Source organism: Delphinus delphis, chromosome 19 (genome assembly GCF_949987515.2).
Source record: "Delphinus delphis chromosome 19, mDelDel1.2, whole genome shotgun sequence".
Classification (NCBI taxonomy): domain Eukaryota; kingdom Metazoa; phylum Chordata; class Mammalia; order Artiodactyla; family Delphinidae; genus Delphinus; species Delphinus delphis.
The window spans coordinates 15,105,818-15,122,089 of record NC_082701.1 but is presented as its reverse complement, the minus strand read 5'-3'; the positions used below and the strand labels follow the sequence as shown (position 1 = coordinate 15,122,089).

Sequence of the window (16,272 nt, the reverse complement as noted above, 5' to 3'; positions counted from 1 at the left end):
GGACGCACACGCAGGAGCCCGAGGTGAGAATCACCCCCTGGCCTGGACTCTCTGGCTGCCAGCCAGGACGACAGGAAGGGCGGGGGCCGGGTCTTAGGTTACCTGCTCTTTGAGTATGAGTCCCAACGGTGAGGAGACACTGAGTCCTGTTCCAAAACAACCCCGTCCACCGCCTTTCCTGACAAAAGTGAGCCTCTTCTGCCTGGGCTCCAGTGGCCCAGAAGTGGTCCTGCAGAGAGGCCGGTCTCCAGCGCTCAGACCTTTCCAGCCCCAAAGCAGTTTGATGGCCACAGGCTAAAATTAATCGTCTCAACGTTAGATAGTTAAGAGACAAATCCATTATGGGTTTTAAAAGAAACGTGTGCTGTGAGGCTGTCTAGCTAAAGAAGGAAGTCACCGCTGTGCTTCCACAGGCACTCGTGGGACCACTCAGATGGCAGAACCGGGGGTGGAATGACTCGCGTCAGAGCCTGCATGGCCAACACACAACAATGTCACTCTCCAGTGGATTCTCTGGAACTTTTAATTTGTTCTGGCGATGAAACCAACACTGCATAAGGACTCAGGCCCTCAGGTTAGGCAAAAATTATGGCCCTTGGAGGAAGCACCAAGGCGGCCAGCAGGAGTCGGTGAGATGGACCCTTCGTGGGAAAGGAATGAGCTACAAAGATGAACCAAGGGAAGGTGTCAGGTGTCAGGGCCCAAGCAAAAAGGGGGAGGAGGACGGACTGCCCTAGCCTTAAGCTAGTGCTTATAAAGAAACAATACCCTTGCCTTCAGTTATCAGGGAGAGGTCCGAGGGGAGGGGAGTCTTATTGCTTGCCCCTCTGGACCTATAGGATCTGAGAGCAGGGGAGAAGGACGCAACTAGGCTGGTAGGAGAGCCAGAGTGGGAAGAAGTCGCACAGTTCCCTGGGTGGGTGAGTCAAACCCTGGCCTTGGACTTCAGCTGCCACAGCCAGAAGAGCATCTATTCCTTCTGAAGAGGTCAGGTCACCTGAGCTCACAGGACTGGGAACGTCAGCTTTCCGGCCCCTCCCAATCCCTGGTTGTTGGGATTCCCTCGTGTCTCAAAAGCCTTTGGAGCAGTAAAAAAAAAAAAAAAGTTTCCTTCCAGGAATTTCTTTCCCAGTCAGTAAGCAGCCAACACTCCTGGCAGAAATGTCCTTTCTGCTCAATCTGCCCCCAGGAGGGTGGGAGTGCAGCCAGCCCTCAGGAAGCGTCCCGGAGGCTCACGCTTGGATGGAGAATGTGCACCTTCTTCAGAGGCTCAGAACTCCCAGTCGTCCACCTCCAGCTCTTCCAGGTTTGTTACCAGGCCAAAGATTGCACTGTGATCCTGAGACTGGCTGCCTTCAAAACTGGTGATGGGGGTGACAGGACGAAGTAACTCCGGCAGAGCCTCTGAGGCACGTCGCTTGATCTGGGGGAGGAGAGAGAGTTGGGGGTGGATGCTGTTGCTTTGAGTCTCAGGACATCATGGGGCAAGGGACCACGGCCCAGGGACAGATGGGCTGTTGGAGCCACGAGTCTCTGGGAGGAAGGAGCAGCGCCTTTAAGGGGCTTTGGAAACATGGTCATTTCTCTGATTTGAACGGAGAAGGAGAGAATATCTAAAGACCCCAAAGCTAAGGGGACTGAGGGTGGTTGGAACCACAGGCAAGAAAAAGAACCAGGGAGCCTTGGGAAAGTGCTACTGTACCTGCTTGAAGAAAGAATGGTTCAGGAGGGTGCTAGCACTTGGTCTGTAGAGGAAGGGGAGGAGAGACCAGCATCAGCCCTGTGCCCGGATTTCCCCAGTCCTGCTGCTTCTACCTTACCCTCAAGTGCCCCCTCTCCTTCCTTCAGCTCACCAAGAAACAACAGCCAGAGCTACCCAGGCTGGCTTCCTAGCAAACCCCTCCTGCCGAGGGGGCTCTGGACTCGTCCCAGGAACCCAGACTTTTACAGGACAGAGGCATCCTCTCAAACCCAGCCTTGCACTCCAGAGCCCCCTGGGCTCCCCACAAAGCCCACTCCCAGCCCAGCAGACATACCTTACATCCGGGTTGCGCTGAAGGCACTGCTCCACAAAGTGGTGGAAGTGGGGTGAGAAGGTGCGGTGATAAGGGTGGGATGGCGTGTCGCCATTGGAGGTCCTGGGGGGGCTGGGGGCCAGGCTCTCACTCAGGCCAGAGTTGGCCGCTGAGCGCGAGGTGCTCATGGTCAGCTCCTCGGCAGGGATGGTGCTGGTGTCCAGCAGGCAGGGTACGGTGCCGTTCAGCTTCTCCAGCAGCATCTGGGGAGGACAGAGCCAGGGGCTAGGCTGGAGGGGGCCCCTGGAAGGCCTATAGAGTTTCTTCACAAGTATACTTTCCCCAACACATGAGTGATTCGGGAGAAGTAAAGAAAGAAGTGGAAAAAGTCTGACTTTTCCAAAGGACTGGCAGCCACACCCTAGCAAGGCCAAACTGACGACGAGGACTGCAAAGGAGTACCCGCCTCCGCCGTGGTTGGAAGGCAGGGGCTTGCAGTCTCTCCCCCTTCGTAAGGCATCAGATCCTTCCAACTGTAGAGCCCTCACCCTAGGGTCAAGGTGGCAGCCAGGTCCTTTCTTTAAAGCCCAGCCCCAGTGTGCCATGCCCAGGTGGGTCCGATGGGGTTCATTCTGGCCGACTGTCACTGCAGCGGGCTGCACAGCAACAGTGCACCCAGGGGCGGGCTAGGCAGCTGTTCCGAAGTCCTCAGACTCCACACATGTAAAAGCAGCCCACCTTGGGGACTGCTGTCCTCATGGACCTCGTGAGCTGTTCAAGGCAGAAACCTGGAAATCCTTCTAGAGCTGTGCTGTCCAATATGGGAGCCACCAGCCACATGTAGCCATATATATATATATATAGAGAGAGAGAGAGAGAGAGAGAGAGAGAGAGAGAGAGAGAGAGAGAGAGAGAGAGGCAGAGAGAGAGATTTTTTTTGGTTGCTCTTGGCCATGCCACTTGGCTTGCAGGATCTCAGTTCCCTGACCAGGGCTTGAACCTGGGCCCCAGCAGTGAAAGCACTGAGTCCTAACCACTGCACTGCCAGGGAACTCCCATAGCTATTTATCTTTACTTAAATTCAGCTTAAAATCCAGTCCTCAATCTCGCGGGCCACAGTGCTCCACAGCCACAGGTGACTAGTGGCGGCCACGCTGGACAGCCCAGGTACAGAACATTTCCATCACCTCAGGAGGTTCTCCTGGGCACTGCTGTTTCTGCATCCGTACCTTGTTTACCTAAAAATGGCCTTTTAAGTCTTTCCTGAGCATCCGTTTCTGTCTTACTTAGACTTCCTAGACTCCTTACCTAGATAGATTTCCATACCCTCCTAACTAGTCTGCCAGAACTAATCCATCTGCGAGAGTCATCTTTATAAAATATGTATCTGATGCTATCACTCCTTCAGCAATTCTCCACATGCTTTGGGACAGAAACCAAACACCCTGGCGTGGCACACAAGCAAAGTCCTTTGTGATCTGCCCTTGCTTCCTTCTCCAACCACGTCACCTAGCAGCCCCCCAGAAGCACCCGTACTTCAGCCATTTACAACTACCTGCTCTTCCCAGATCCTGTTTTTTTTTTTTTTTTTTTTTTTTGGCGGTACGCGGGCCTCTCACTGTTGTGGCCTCTCCTGTTGCAAAACACAGGCTCCGGACGTGCAGGCTCAGCGGCCATGGCTCACGGGCCCAGCCAATCTGCGGCATGTGGGATCTTCCCAGACCGGGGCACGAACCCACGTCCCCTGCATCGGCAGGCGGACTCTCAACCATTGCGCCACCAGGGAAACCCCGGTCCTGTTCTTTCTTGACTCTGGGTCTTTGCACATGCTGCTCCCTCTGCCGAAAAGAGTTTCCTTCCAGTTCCCAGTCTTCACACAGTTAATTCCTATTTGCCTTCAAGTCTCAAGGGTCACCTCCTCCCAGAAGCCTTCCCAGATCCCCTCCTCTAGAGCTGCCCTGTGGCCGTTCTCTAGCTCCTCCTCTCCCCACAGGGCAAGCAGTCTGTGGGTTCTGGGAGAGGCTGACTCAGAGCCTACACGCCCGCCCCCACCCCCTCTCAGGTCTAGATCATGCTCCAGGTACTTGGGACCCAGGTAATCCTTGCCCAAATGACCCAAGTCCACTTCCTGGACTTGATAAGACCTGGATAACCCTCTTCCCTGGGTCTGTCTCCAAGGGTAGACGATGCCACTGGCTGCATGTATACCTAGAAGCCAAGGGCGGTGGTTAAAAGGGGCATGAACAGAAGCAGAACGTGCAGGCTGGAGGTTGCAAAGGTATTGACTGGAACGTCGTAGCACAGAACCTGAGAAGTCTAAGAATTCTATATTAGAAACTGGTCTTCCAGGTATATGGATCAAGTTAAGAATATAGAACATATTTTATACATCTATAAAACTTTGTTAGCTTAATTTATATGTTTTAAATAGACACCTGGTGTGTGGGCTCCAGGCCTGAAATTGTGAGCCCACACCCGCCCCCCGCCCCCCCCCCACCCGGGCTCCATTACCACCACAGTTACCACTGACAGAAGTAAACAGTTACACAACTATCTCCCCACTGGTGGGGCTCTTGAAGGAAAGAACTGGGTCTTTCATCTTAATATCCCAGGCTGGTGTCCTCCGTGTGGCGGTTCCTCATCAAGTGTTTGTGGAAGGCAGACAGGCAGGAAGGCAGAAGGAAGCCCCTGGGCTGCAGGCTCACCTGGGTGGCAGGCATATCCTTAAAGGGGACGTGGCCATTGGCTAGTTCACAGGCCGTGATTCCCACACTGTAGATGTCAGACTTGGCATCGTAACCCTGAAGATTCTAAATCAGGAGAAAAGAGCCACAGGTCACTCCACACTGTAGCCTTGGCCATTGTTCTTAGAGAAAGAAGCGAGTGGAGCAAAAACCGGGGAGAGGAAAAGAAGGCCTGTCCCCAAATCGGGACCGGCTGTGGAGACTTTCCTCGCCTGTACTACTGAGGGGTCACTGCTGTTTTAGAAGGAACGAATGCCTTGCTGATGCTCTGTGGCAGCAGGAGGACGTGCTCCTGCTTAGGACAGGGATGTAGAGAGCGCCAAACATTTCCCAAACGCTCTTCTTCCCAGGAAATGGCAGCATCTTTGAAGGGAGCCTCAGGCGCAGCTTGGGACCCTCCCCAGGTGGGGGGGGGGGGGGAACGAGATCAGCTGCTAAGGGCGTGGAACACCCGCGCGAGAAGCGTCCCAGTTCCACCTGCCACCAGGGAAGCCCTCCCTCTGGGAACCCCCATCCCCGGAAATTCCTGAAGGCCTCCTTGGGGAATCACGAGCTGGTGGGGAATGGGGGCCCCTTGAGACCCAGTTCACAGACCTGCTGGAGGACCTCTGGGCTGAGCCACGGCAGAACCTTGATACTGTACTTGGGGAAGTCGTGGACCACACGCTGCCGCTGCCCATGGCTGATCATGCTGAGGTTGCTGCGTAAGCCAGACAGGTAGACCTTCCCATCCGCTGAGATCAGAACATGGCTGGCCTTGACACTCCTGGGGGGCGGGGAGGGGGTCACGGGGCAGCAGGAGCCCCTCACACCACAAACCTTTGTCTTCACACACTAGACCCAGTCAGCCCTCTCCCCTGGCAGGTGTGTGTGTGTACTATACGCATATACATCACATATATATACACGAACACGCATTTTTATGAAAATTTTCAAACATACACAAAAAGAAAAAATAGCATGACCCCATTTACATGTCACCAGACTTTAAAACTTATTTATGTTTTGTTAAAGTTCTCTTTTATGCTTACAGACCACTGCTTCCTCTACCATCTACTGCCTTTAATCTGTACGTTCTGTTTGTAGGTATTCTCGAAAGTGTATTGTTTTTTCTCATGTGTTTTCTATTGACCTAATGGTACTGTGCTATGCAGCCCATTCTTCAGTGTAATGTTTCCAAGACCCATCTGTGCTGCCAACTGTATACACCTAATTGTTGCTTCTAAATGCCACCTGCACTCTGGGGTGGGGTCTAACACTTACTAATCCATTCTTCCAGGAAGGACACTCGTGCTGCCTCTCATCACCACAAATATGAACAAAGATGTCCACATACATGTCCCCTGATGGGCCTGTGGGAGGGTTTCTTCGGGGTATGCACCCAGAGGCAGCACCGATGGTCCTGGTTCTAAGTGACTCCGACTGGCTGTGTTGGGCCACCTTCCACTATCCGGACAGGAGACCCACCTCTTCACCGCACTGGTCCTCACCCAGCCTCTGAATTACAGCCAGTCCCACGGGTAGAAGGTGACATCCTCCTGTTTTAACTTGATTTTCTGATTCTTGCTAGACTTGAGTGTCTGTTCATATGACCATTAGTCTTTCAGGTTTTCTTTTATAAACTCCACATCCTTTGCTCATCTTTCTGTTGCTCTGCTATCCTTTTCTTATTGAATCACAAAATTTCCTTGTTACTAATCTCCTGTGTGTTTTAGACAAAACTAACACCTTCCACGCTGTAACTCCTTTCTTAACTTTGTTCCTGGTGTCCTGTATTGGAGAGGAAGTTTTAATCTTGATATTATCAATTCCATCCATTTTTTGCCTTGTTTTGTGCATGTAAAACATTTAGAAGTTATGCCTCAGGTCATGAAAATATTTCCTCGCGTTTCCTTCTATCTAAGTCTATCGTTTCCATGTAGGCCTTTCATCTATCTGAAGTGCTCCTTTGTATGTGGAGTTAGGTAGGGGTCCTAGTTTTATTATCTCCCCTACCACGAGCCGCTTTTCTGGACACCATCTACAGAGCAGTCTGTCTTCTCCCGAGCCTCCCAGCATAGGGCTGACTCCAGGGCACACCCCAGTATGGGTGCTCCAAGGAAGGAGAAGGTGGGGTGCAGAGGCCCACGTCAGGTGTTCCCCTCGTACTCGGGACCAAGCTGCTCGGTAAAGAGAAAGTCAGTAGCTTTAGCGCTGACAGGGTAAATGCTCTGCCCTCCCAGCAGAGGCAAGGGCAGGATTCGACCCTTGCTTTAAACTCTGGCTTCACTAGCTTCAGTCAACCTTTACTCGAGGGCTCGTGGGCCCAGATACCACTCTTATAAAGGGTTAACAGGCCCAAGAAAGCACCTGTGCACGTATCCCATGTGGTGGATGTAGTCCAGGGCCTTGAGCGCCCCCTGCAGTATGTAAGCAATCGTCAGCTCATTCATGCCGTCCGTGAAGTGTGTGCAGATGAGGTCCTTTGCAGAGCCTGAGGGAGAGGATCGTGGGGACGGAGCACAGGGTGACAGCACGTGAGCAAGCTGACAGCAGAGTTCTTAGAACCCATCCCTGCCAGGACACCTTCCCCACTCACCATATGCCATGAATGATGTGACAACCCACAGCTCATTGTCTGCGATAAAGGTGGCTCGATATGGCAGGATATTGGGATGGCTGAAGAGCTTAGAGACATGGAGCTCCCCCTGAAAGCAATGGTGAGCTGCAGTCAGAACCAAGGGGCCCCGAGGAGGACGCTCAACATGAAGGTGGCAGCACGAATAATACGGGGACCTAGGCCTCCCTGCGTGCCCTGCTCAGAATCCTGGGAGCAGCCCGAGCAGGTGCCACCAGTATGAAAGGAACCAGGCTCTGCCATCTCAGCAGGGAAGCCAGCCCTCCTTCGCCAGCTTCTGCCTAACTTGGGCTCTGCCAGCCAATCCTAAAGCACCTCGAGAAACCATTCCCTGCCAACAGGGAAACTGCTAACACCACAGCAGAGGGTCACAGTGCACCACCTCGGAGGCCATGAAAACAAACTGCCTACTGCAGACTTAGGAAGTTATAAGCTTAGCTCAACTTCAAGGGCCCAGGCACAGAACTCCTCTTTAAGATAAGAAAACAAGGACTTCCCTGGTGGTGCAGTGGTTAAGAATCTGCCTGCCAATGCAGGGGACACTGCTTCGATCCTTGGTCTGGGAAGACCCCACACGCCGTGGAGCAACTAAGCCCACGCGCCACAACTACTGAGCCTACGCTCTAGAGCCCGCGAACCACAACTACTGAAGCCCGCGCGCCTAGAGCCCGTGCTCCGCAACAAGACAAGAAACCACAATGAGGAGCCCGCGCACCGCAAGGAAGAGTAGCCCCACTCGCTGCAACTAGAGAAAGCCAGCACGCAGCAACAAAGACCCAAAAAATTTTTAAATTAAAAAAAAAAGATAAAACAAATAAGTGTTTTCCTATTATAAAGGAAAATGTTGTTAGCAATAGAAACACGGAAAGAAAGCATTAAAGAACAAACAACAACTACTAAACATTAGAATAGATTTCTCCAGCGACCTCAGGCTGAGAGCTCCCTTCCTCAGAAGCAGCTATGAAAAGCGTAAGACCGATGGAATTTTAAAATAAATTTGGACAAAAGATGTGAAAAAAAATTTGGACAAAAGAACTACAGCAACTCCAGGGTCCTGGCCTCTGGGAAATGAGCCAAGGTCAAATAGGCAGCAGCACCTTCTGCCTGTCCACGGCTGTACGGGATAAAGACAAGAATCACAAAGCTCAAATGTGCTCTAGAACAAACTCAGGTAAGTTTTTTCCCAAATAACTGAGCTGGGACTGACATTCTGTTCCATCCTCAGACCCCAAAACTACTCTGAACACATGAACTGGTATTGGAGCACTGTCAGATAAGCGTGAGTTCAGAAAAACATTGTAATTGAAGAAGGGGGAGGGGCTGCAGCCAACTGTACTGAAAATACACTGAGCCAGGCCCTAAATCTAGGGAGTTCCCAGGGCAAGCCTTCATCCCCAGGCACTTACTAGACCTGCAGTGTCTCCCAGTTTAACAAGAGGGCAGCTACTTGCTTCTCCAGAAGAAAGGAACCTCAGGCAAACAGGACACTAAGAGTCGGAAGACGGTCGCCCGTGGCCAGGCGAGCTGCCCCGCACCTGGAAAGAGACTGTCTGGGTGTGAAGCCTGCCTCTGCCACTTACTAGTGTGAGCGACCAGGGGCGAGTTACTTAGCCTCTCTGAATAATAAATACGTGAATAAATGAGTCACAGGAGGATCTGGTGAAGAAGAGGGGAATATAAATTGGGCTGAGCAGTGTTACAGAACCCTTAATGCCAAATGCCCAAGATTCTTCACCAAGAGCTTCCGTAACTTCCTGGCTTGGTCTACCTTCGTTTCCCGCCAGCTGTTTCAGAAGACAGATGTAAAGATGCCTTGTGGTTACTGCTGGAACTAAGAGCCCTCCCTCCAAGTGTCACATTCACGTTCGATTACCTGCAAGAATGTCACCATCTCATTGGAACAAGCTTCTAGGTTAATCCTTCGTACTGTCACATACTCTCCCGCTGGTTTGTACCTTGCTAGGTTCACTGTCATCAGGTCCTCAAATCCTTTGCCTAAAAGAAAAGGGAAATGCCATAAACAGGGACGAGAGCAACACAGGTTTTCATCTTCCTTAAAGAGACTTGATTTTAAAAGAAAATTCAAGTTAAAACTTTCATTTCTGTTATTTCTTGATTTTTCTTCCATCAGTTCCTTCTCAGCCAACTATTCTAACTGACTATGGCCCAGGACACCAGAAGTGTACAGCCCAAAAGGAAAAATTGAAAAGAGCTTCTCTCCTGGAAACATGATCTCTTCCCCTACACTTGGAAGAAGAAAACCATAGAAGAACCACAAAAGCCAGTTTTGTCTCCACGAATCCTGCCAACTGGCTGACAGCTTCTGGCACACATTCACCCGAGGATGCTGAGACGGCTGCCATGATTCCCTGGAGCATGACAGTCCTGGACATTACCTATAACGGTGAGCAGCTCATAACACCCTCCCTCCGGCAGAAAGCTACTCATGATCTCCTGTTTAGAAAAGGATGCTATCGACTCTGCGCTCGCCTCATTGGTCTAAAGAAAAAGAAAAACAGGTTAGTAAGAGGAACTTGGGGACGGGATGAGAGTGGGGAGATGGTAATTCAGACCCACAAGGAGACTGGCATGTAAACAAACATACAAACTCTGACCCTGGAGCAAAGAAACAGTTCCAGCCCTACTTGATGAGAAATAGAAAGTAAAGCATCAGCTGTTCAATGCAGTCACTGGCACTAATATCAGAGCAAGCGTGAGCGCTATCTACGAGTGGGGGTGGGGACAAGGGCCAGCTCTAGTCAACACTTGGTTTGCTTGTCCTTCCCAACAGCTGGCTCATTTGCTAAAAACTATGAAATTCTTACTTGGGAAAGGATGTCTGGAGAAAGGCACATTTAGAAAAGAGAAGGGGAATGGAGAGGTGGGGTTTCTCTTGAATTTCCTGCTGCATTAGGGTCCTTTTTTTTTTTTTTTTTGGCTGCGTTGGGTATTTGTTGCTGTGCGCGGGCTTTCTCTAGTTGTGTCGGGCAGGGGCTACTCTTCCTTGCGGTGCGCAGGCTTCTCATTGCGGCGGCTTCTCTCGTTGCAGAGCATGGGCTCTAGGCTCATGGGCTTCAGTAGTTGTGGCACGTGGGCTCAGTAGTTGTGGCGCATGGGCTTAGTTGCTCCACAGCATGTGGGATCTTGCCGGACCAGGGATCGAACCCGTGTCCCCTGCATTGGCAGGCGGATTCTTAACCACTGCGCCACCAGGTAAGTCCCTAGGGTCCTATTTTTAAGGTCCTGACTAAAAAAACCCAAAGATCAGATGTTGAATCTTGCTATAGGCAAAATGTGGCCATAAGAGGCCCCCTTGTTAGCAAACCAAGAGGCCAGACCAATCATTCCCTGACATTTCCAAGTGAAGCCAGAAAACAGCTAACACACTGGGCTGCAGGCAGGGAACAGAGCTGTCAGGTCTCAGCCATCATCCCAGGCAGCAGAAGTGACCTGCTCCCTCGTCCCTGTGCACCCAGGCTGCAAATGAAGCTGGATTCCAGCCATTTAGGATGTGGGTGTCACATGTGAGGTCCTGATGGAAAAGTGCCCGGCAAAATACATGGCAGGCCAATGGCTCTTCCTTCAGTTTAATAGGTTCAGTTTCCTTCTTCCAAACCTAAATTTATTTGTACGATTTAGGGACTGTGAGTAGTTTTCTTTCTTTGGGATCCTCTTTCTTGAGATGTATGTCTAACTGAAACAAAGAGCCTTAGGCCAGCTCACATGTCATATGCTGCGTTCCTAAACCTGCCCTCTGATTAGGAAAAGGTCTTTGAATACACGAAGGCTCTTGGCTCAGCACGAGACAGAAAAGTGCTGGAGTCGCGAATATTCTGACGTGCTGGTATCACCTTGGGGTGGGGGTGGGGTGCCTGATGTTTGAAACACATCTGGTTTCAAAACAGTTGATGCTGCCAGTGACGAAAGAAACCAAATGGGGTTTTACCTCCAGCACCACTTAACGTTAAGAGGAGCCCAGTCAAGCAGAATTGAGCCCTGTTAGCAAATCCCAGTTCCAACTTAATCAACTTTCTATTTCTAAGATTCACCTATATTGTTGTATTTAGCCATATTGTATAATGCTCATCTTGTGAACATACCTCAATTTATCCTTCCAATGCTAAGGGGCTTTTGCAGTTACTTTTCATTCTGCTATTATGAACTGTGCTGCTACAAACACACTTGAATGTGTTTCTTGACACATAAATGCAGGAGTTACACTAAAGCTTACACCTAGGAGTGGAACTGGAGGTCACAGAGTATATGAACATTCGACTTTAGAAAAAAATGCCAAACGGTTTTCCACAATGGTTATATCAATTTACATGCCCGCCAGCGATACATGTATGTTCTTGTTGATCCATCTTTTCCCCAACACTTGGTATATTCAGACTTCATTTCTGCCAGTCTCATTGTGGGTCTGATTTACATTTCCGAGTGCTAATGAAGTTGAGCATCTTTTCATGCATTTATTGGCTACGTGGGTTTTCTCCAGAGTGAAAATGCCTATTTCTGTCTCTTGTCCACTTTTCTACCTAGTTGTTTTAATGCAGGATTTCCCCAAAGGAGGCCCCATGGAACACAGATCCTGCCAGTTAACGCATGAAAAAAGTTTACACGTCCAATTAAGTTACAAAATGCAGCACTCTCCTTCTCATGGACAACCACAAGGGGTACTCCCATATTAAGGGCTTTGAGAAGTTCTGTAATTTGACAAAGTATAACTTCGTTTAACCTAACATTTCCCAAAGATACCTGTCCAGAGAAGTCTTTTTGTGCCTAACATCCGTTAAATTTGGGGGAAGATGATTTGGGAAAGGCTATTTTAAGTAAAATATATGGTATAATGTGAAGACTCGAGGCTTAGGGGCCAGGGATAGGCAGAACTTGAACTCAGTCTATCTCTTGCTCTGTGACCCTGGGCAGGTCCCTCTAAGCCCTGAGATCTTCATCATCTCATCCGTGGAACAATCCCCACTTCATAGGGTTGTTGTGACTATGAAATGAGATAAAATATGTAAAGAGCTTAGCACGACTTGGTGTATCACAGGTATTCAATAAATATGAATTCTTTTCTTCCCCTCTCTCTTTTGCTGTCTACTTTTTGGTCACTCTCCTGTTCAGCAAAGAAGATGGAACAGAGAAAATGGAGAAAACAGAGACTCCTAAATAGGGCTTGATCGATAGTTAAAGTCGGTTTGATTTTGTTTTTTACAGGTTTCTGTGTTTCCAAATGCTCTGAAAACAGATTCTAGGATGACTTAATAGCCACTGTAGCTTCTTGAAACTATCTTGTCTTCAAAACAAGATACTGGTGCCAGCCAGTGCCTCACACAGACAATCAAGGAACAAAATGGAGTACAGATTTTGTAACAGGGAAGAACCAAATCTGACTCCATGTTGGATCTGTTTTACTTTAACCTTTGCTTCCATTGCTTTTGTTCACTAAAGGATACTGTCTATACACAATGGCCTGCCTCAGGGAACCCTGCCCCTCTGCCTGAATGTTAAACCAAAGTGCCTTTGTTCAGGGAAGCTTGTTCAGGGAAGCATCCTGACCCCCGTCCACCTGTGGATGGCTGCGAGAAAGAAGAAATGAACACATCCCCTCCCCGAGGCTGGCCATTCAAGGTGATATTTGCAAAACTTACGGCCTTTTTACTTTACTTCCTCATCTCCTCCCCGCTCTGTTCTATAAAAGAAACTGGCATCCAAACTCCGATAAGATGGTTTTTTTGGAGACGCTAGTCCGCCATCTTTTCGGTCTGCCGGCTTTCCGAATAAAGTCATATCCCTGGCCTCAACACCTCGTCTCCCAATTTATTGACCTGGTGTGCGGCGAGCGGAGCAAGCTTGGACTCGGTAACAATTTGAGCAAAAAGCCTAAACCAAGAGCTCCGACACGGCGACTCCCCAGCTGCTGAGAACGTCGCCGCCGGCTAGGCTGACTTCGGGGAGTCCCAGCTTCACCTCATACCTCTAACCCGCTGCACAGACTCTTGCTCTGTTTTGCTGTTTTCTCAAGTATCGACCTGCCCTCAATAAAATCAGTGTCACCGGTTAACACAAAACTCAGGGGCTTGCTTTCGGACCCAACACCCCCTACTCTGGCCTGTGAGGATCCACACGACCCGGCCGCTGCCTACTTCCACGACTTCGCCCCACACGGGGCTGCCCTGACCCACCGCACCTGACCCCCACGAACCAGCAGTCTTAGCAACCTCGCACCGGCTGTCCCTCCGTTTGGGACACTCCTGCCCCACTATTTTCCCATCGCTGCTTCTCCTCGTCCTTGAGGTCTCAAATGTCACCTATTCATTGAAGACTCTGTCCCGCCGAGTAAAGCAGCTCCCAGTCACTCTATTATGTCATCTTGCTTGATTTTCTTCATAGCGGTCACTGCAGTTTATTTTGTCTACTGCCTGTCTTCTCTACTAGAACGCAAGCTCTGTCGGGGCAGGGCCTGTCTGTCTCCTTCACTGATGTATTCCCCAAGGCCTACAACAGTGCTGGCATCTACTTAAAAAGTAATCATTTAAGCAACGTTTGAACTCAGGAGGTTTTCTGCCCATGACCTTGTTATTCCCATGGGCTGGAGAGGAGAGCAAACGTACCAGTCGGTTCCACTGGAGACAGTTCCACATGCTGACTTATACCACAAACGCCAGCCCTCCTACAACACATTCCCTAGCTTCCCTGTTACCAGGGGAACTTCACAGATCAGAATCTGACACCTGCATGTGAGAAAGGACTGCATTTTTTAGCAGGTAACAATATGGCCCCAACGAGGACAAACCTAGAATGACTTTGTATTTGAAGGTCTCTCCTCTGATCTCTAGGCAAACTCCTTGTTTCTCTAATTTGAAAAAAAAAAAGGACTATGAGGAACAGCTGAGACCTGAGATTTAAAAAAATTCTTTTATAGGCACTTTAAATAACTCCCTTTGGATAAACTACATATAGGATACTTTTTTCTTAAAATTACCTATCTCCCTTTTCCTTGCCAGGAGTGCACGTAAGACATACTACCTACCAGGCTACACACTGAAGCCACACTTTTGTTGAGCCTAGGTGAGAAATGATTCATTAAACTACTGATATGATTAGTTCGTAAGTTGACAATATTTCTACTGTCTTCGTTGACTATGGAAAACTACTTCAAAGTGTTAGGTTTAGAAAATGAAATTCTTTAGGTAATTGGGAAGATGAGTTCATTGGGCAAATCCAGAATCGCATGAAATGAACTCGTCTGGTGGCTGCTGTGACCCCTCTACCATTCTGTCCCCAACTCCCCGGAAATGACCCTAAAATGGATGCTTTCTACTTTGTGGATGTTCTATAGTCTGAACTCAGACAGAAGGCGACCTTTATTTAGGAAAACAAACAAACAAAGGCACTATTTTGAAAGGAAGAGATTTGGTCTGGTTTTACCACAAGAAAGGCAGGTTAGTCCATTATACTGCTTCCGATTTAGAAAAGGTCAAAATTCAGATGAAAAGGAGATATTTAGCCCATTCTCGTTAAACATAGCATGGCACGGTTTTATTAGTATAATGTATAATCTCAAATTGCCTAGAGAAAGAAACGAATTCTATCGAAGTCTTTTCTTAGTTTCCCCCACCATGAAAAGCACTTTGTTCATTTTGAAGCATTTGAAAAACACATAAGCTACTGCTATCCAGAAATGACCATAAAAGGATAACTTTGTTTAAAGAGCTTGTTTAAAGACAAAATGCAATAAAGCCCACAAACACAGTATTTATGAAATGTCCAACAAATAAGCACATTCAACCTCCCAAAGGTTTCACACAGGATAACTTTTGGTATAACGTCAGCCGCTGTGAAAATATAAGAACTATATATAATTGGCGCTGTACTCTGGAAAAATACCCAACTGATCCTATAGGGCACGTTTTTGGTCTCCTGACTGGAAAATATTGGGATCTGATAGTGAAGTGCTCTTGGCTAGGAAAGCGCAGCCAAGCTTTACTCAGAAAGAAATCCCTAGTCAGCAGCATCACCCTTCACTCACCTTGGAGCTGCCTGCAAAAGGCACAAAGGTCTGTTATCCGAAAAGAGGAAGACGTCTATGGAGAAAAGGGCTCTTATCCTCTCTGTATAAGACACTGATTCACAGTATCAAAAGGAGCTTGGGGACTTCCCTGGTGGGGCGTAGTGGTTAAGAATCTGCCTGCCAATGCAGGGGACACGGGTTCGAGCCCTGGTCAGGGAAGATCCCACATGCTGTGGAGCAACGAAGCCCGTGAGACACAACTACTGAGCATGCGCTCTAGAGCCTGCAAGCCACAACTACTGAGCCCGCATGCCACAACTACTGAAGCCCACGCGCTCTAGAACCCATGCTCCGCAACAAGAGAAGCCACCGCTTGCCCCAACTAGAGAAAGCCCGCGCGCAGCAACGAAGACCCAAGGCAGCCAAAAATAAATAAATAAATAAACAAATTAAAAAAAAAAAAGCAGCTTGGCACGCTGCTGTTATTTCCACTGGTAAAATAAACTAGAAGAGTAAGAAGCAGGGCAAGAGTCTTGAAACTTCTGCCAAAAAAATACATTTTCTGTTTTGTACTTTAAAACATGGGGTTTTGTTTTTAAACTAGATTTGACGTCCTGCCTTATAATCTAGACAGAGATCTATATTATCTCTGTGGACTCAAATCTATTATTAATAGACTAAGGATGGGAAACTTAGTACTACTAGCCACTGAAAGATAACCACATGTTAGAGTGTTGAAACTGTCCCTTTTAGTTTTTGGTGGGGGTGGCTGGTGACTGGTAAGGCTACAAAGGGGAGGAGACGGAAAAAGTGCCTGAGAGTTTTTCAGTTTTCAAAGTACACATCAGAATCTCTCTAGCGTGAAACCTAAGTCCCCACAAG

At 48.9% G+C, this 16,272-nt stretch overlaps 1 protein-coding gene across 6 annotated transcripts in view; it reads right to left on the bottom strand.

Moving 5' to 3' along the window:
* Window positions 1-517: 517 nt before the first annotated feature.
* STRADA (STE20 related adaptor alpha) overlaps window positions 518-16,272 on the bottom strand; it is a 29,726-nt gene continuing 13,971 nt past the window's right edge. For all 6 annotated transcript variants that reach the window (XM_059997810.1, XM_059997804.1, XM_059997809.1 and 3 more), the window contains 9 exons: window positions 9,773-9,875; window positions 9,250-9,371; window positions 7,338-7,446; window positions 7,109-7,232; window positions 5,354-5,525; window positions 4,721-4,825; window positions 2,037-2,278; window positions 1,703-1,745; window positions 518-1,423 (listed from right to left, as the gene is read on the bottom strand). In XM_059997810.1, coding sequence (XP_059853793.1) covers window positions 1,271-1,423; window positions 1,703-1,745; window positions 2,037-2,278; window positions 4,721-4,825; window positions 5,354-5,525; window positions 7,109-7,232; window positions 7,338-7,446; window positions 9,250-9,371; window positions 9,773-9,875 — 1,173 coding nt within the window. In that variant the 3' untranslated portion in view covers window positions 518-1,270. The remainder of the gene's footprint in view (window positions 1,424-1,702; window positions 1,746-2,036; window positions 2,279-4,720; window positions 4,826-5,353; window positions 5,526-7,108; window positions 7,233-7,337; window positions 7,447-9,249; window positions 9,372-9,772; window positions 9,876-16,272) is intronic.